General features: G+C 43.5%; 1 protein-coding gene across 1 annotated transcript in view; it reads left to right on the forward strand.

The window, feature by feature from the left end:
• The window catches only part of amd1 (adenosylmethionine decarboxylase 1), a 26268-nt gene that overhangs the window by 7678 nt on the left and 17045 nt on the right, over positions 1-1545 (forward strand). Inside the window, exon 6 of the mRNA XM_032542472.1 lies at positions 592-736. Within this exon, the coding sequence (XP_032398363.1) occupies positions 592-736 (145 nt within the window). The remainder of the gene's footprint in view (positions 1-591; positions 737-1545) is intronic.

The following is a 1545-nucleotide window of genomic DNA, read 5'->3' on the forward strand; positions in this document are numbered from 1 at the left end:
CACACACACACTGACTCACCAGGTGAAAACAATAGCGGCAGTGCTGTCACGCCTTGTAAACATGAAAATGCTAATTGTAGAGTCTCTTGTGTGGCTGCATTTTAGCCACAGCAGACTATTGCTGCATGTTGGTCTGTTCTTTCCATATTTCTGCTTGTGTGAAAGCGCTTTGCGGACCTCCTTTGCTGTCTTGTAGAGGTCTGAAAAGGGCTCGTCTTGCAAGATTAAACTGTGACGGGACTTTTTGTAGAAGTAGACATTGTCTCGCGATATCTGTCACATGTGCAGAGCCGCGGCTAGTAGAGGCTAACTTTAGTTTTAAAGATATTAAACAGAGGAATGTTCTCCCTCGTCCTAAAATGGTCATGAATCAATAAAAGAGCAGCCTACTTCCTTTTCACTGCTGCAATGCAACACTTGGTAACGTTGTAACCTTGGTTCTCTGAGTAAAGACTGTTTTTCCAATCATATTTCTTACTTTAAGTTTTCTTTAAAATGTTCTCGTGAACCCAATCTAGTGTCTCATCTCGTCACAACCCTACTGTCTTGTCATAGTTACTCTCCGTGATTTAATAAATGACCTCCCGACAGGTACCTGTTCACCCTGGATTTACCAGATTACTGGCAGAACAAGCATGCGGACCAGACGCTGGAAGTTCTGATGAGTGACCTCGATCCAGCCATTATGGACCAGTTCTATATGAAAGATGGTGTTTCTGCAAGTGATGTCACTCGTGTAAGTAGATTTGCATGCATTCTCTCTCCAGTGTTGCGATGGGATTAAGTGGCGGTTTGGTTAGGCCAGTGGTTGGAGATTAGGGTAGGTTGGGAATTGTAGTGTCTACAGTGCAAGTTCCCATACAGACCAAAGTATGTGTGGATTAGTAGCTGAAGGGGTGCCAGTTCACCGCCTGAGAATCCCCTTTAAGTGAATGAGCATGTGTGCATTTGAAGCCTGTGCATAATGTGTGGAAATGTTCCCCATGCTGGATAAATACAGGCAAGAGAAGAAACATTGAAAACGTAGCAACCCGTGTGATAGATTTACTTTTAAATAGGTTTTTAGGCAGTTGTTGACCGGACAGATGAAGAAGTGGGGTAGGGGGGTGACATTAAACAAAGGGCCACAGGTGGGATTCAAACCCCAGCCCACTGCGTCGAGGAGTAAACCTCTAAAGATGTACTCTTTTTGCCATGCTGCTGTAGTTTAGCGTGCTAAATTTATTTGGGGGCTAACATTAGCTTCAACGTAGTGAAGCAGAGAAAGGGGAGGTAACCTTGCCCCTTATGACCTCATACAGGGAAGGTTCCAGATCGGCCCATCTGAGCTTTCATTTTCTCAAAGGCACAGCACCATCACCATTTCTAGCCCCTGGGGGACCAGAGGCAGACTGGGCAACTCATATTAATTTTAAAGAGTAATTGTGCCATGGAACTTTTAACATAATTCAATTTTTCAATTTTATTTATAGTATCAATTCATAACCAGAGTTATCTCAAGACACTATACAGATAGACCACACTCCAGAATTTACAAGGACCCAA

Source organism: Etheostoma spectabile, chromosome 18 (genome assembly GCF_008692095.1).
Source record: "Etheostoma spectabile isolate EspeVRDwgs_2016 chromosome 18, UIUC_Espe_1.0, whole genome shotgun sequence".
NCBI lineage: Eukaryota > Metazoa > Chordata > Actinopteri > Perciformes > Percidae > Etheostoma > Etheostoma spectabile.